The following is a 1,273-nucleotide window of genomic DNA, read 5'->3' on the forward strand; positions in this document are numbered from 1 at the left end:
AAAGGAAAGGAAAAAAAATCAAGATTTCATAACAAAAAAAAGCAGATGATTGAAACCCCATTTTTATTCTTTGTTGTTACTGTTGAATAGCAGGAAATAAATTTTCTGAAAATCCCATTACTGAACACCTTAAGAAGGTGTTTGAAAGACCAGACAGCTTTTTGTTTTGTGGGGCTGAGAGTATTACAACAGGACACCTTTCCCTGCCTTTTGTTACACTTATTTCTGAAGATGAACTTCTTTTTTCCCTTTAAAGAAAATACTAATTGTCAAAGAAGATATTAATCACTTATTACTTGCTTGACAATGTGTGACAGATAGCAACAGGTTCTCTTACCATCTATGAATGAGTGTGACTTTGCAAAGTGGAGAAAGGTTTCCCCGTGAGCTGACTGGAGTTTGGAGAGGTGGCGCAAGGGGACCGAGGGCAGCCTGGATCCTGCACAGAGCTTCTGCAGGTTTGGGAGATCAGCCTGGAAGATGCTGGGGATGGAACAGCTGTAGATTCCTGGATTATAACTCAGCATCTGTTGGTCTGAGAAAAACACAAAGAAATGAACACATGCAGAATTAAAACAGGTTAAAGCAAAGCAATAATGAGAGTAAAGCTCTGCCTTAGAAAGGAAACCTAAATCCTTCTTAATCATCACAGCCTATCTCCTGGAGGAGTTCAGTGTCAAAGTTCTTATTTTAGCAACCAAAGAAATGTTTCATTGCTTTGCATTCCAACTGGCCCTGCAGCACATAGACTGGATGGGAGAGTATGCTCGGGTTTTTCCATGTACACCTCATTACTCTTAGCAGAGCTGTTAACTGGTGGTCTCACTCCACTGCCACTTCCACCCATGCTCATCTGCAAGCCTCTAAGCTGTCGCACAGTGCTCAGAAGGCATGTGTGAATTCAAGCCTGCCTGTATTTACAGGCGTAGTTTCCAGTCAGTTACAGTTGGCAAGCCAAATACAAACAGAAATGCTGCCAAAAGGTCTTGTTTGGTTTTAGGGAGGACAGAGCTTGACTTTGAGCATCTGGATTGAATTTGCAGAAGAAATTTATTTTTCTGTACAGTGTGCAGCTCAACTGTAGAAGTCCTTGCCATGGATATCTTAAGGAGCAAGGGAACAAATGGGCTCAATTAGATGAGTTCAGGGAAGACCAGTCCATCAGGAAATTTCCAGTCTTTCTGGCTCAGGAAATCCCGGAACCACAGATTACCAGAAGCTTGGAGGATGGAGCAGGAAAAGCATTACTGTATGAATATAATTTTCTTGTTCT

At 41.6% G+C, this 1,273-nt stretch overlaps 1 protein-coding gene across 1 annotated transcript in view; it reads right to left on the reverse strand.

Annotated features, from left to right (window-relative positions):
* The window catches only part of DNASE2B (deoxyribonuclease II beta), a 9,383-nt gene that overhangs the window by 600 nt on the left and 7,510 nt on the right, over window positions 1-1,273 (reverse strand). Inside the window, exon 5 of the mRNA XM_010190067.1 lies at window positions 338-535. Within this exon, the coding sequence (XP_010188369.1) occupies window positions 338-535 (198 nt within the window). The remainder of the gene's footprint in view (window positions 1-337; window positions 536-1,273) is intronic.

Source organism: Mesitornis unicolor, unplaced genomic scaffold (assembly GCF_000695765.1).
Source record: "Mesitornis unicolor isolate BGI_N332 unplaced genomic scaffold, ASM69576v1 scaffold19278, whole genome shotgun sequence".
Classification (NCBI taxonomy): Eukaryota; Metazoa; Chordata; class Aves; order Mesitornithiformes; family Mesitornithidae; genus Mesitornis; species Mesitornis unicolor.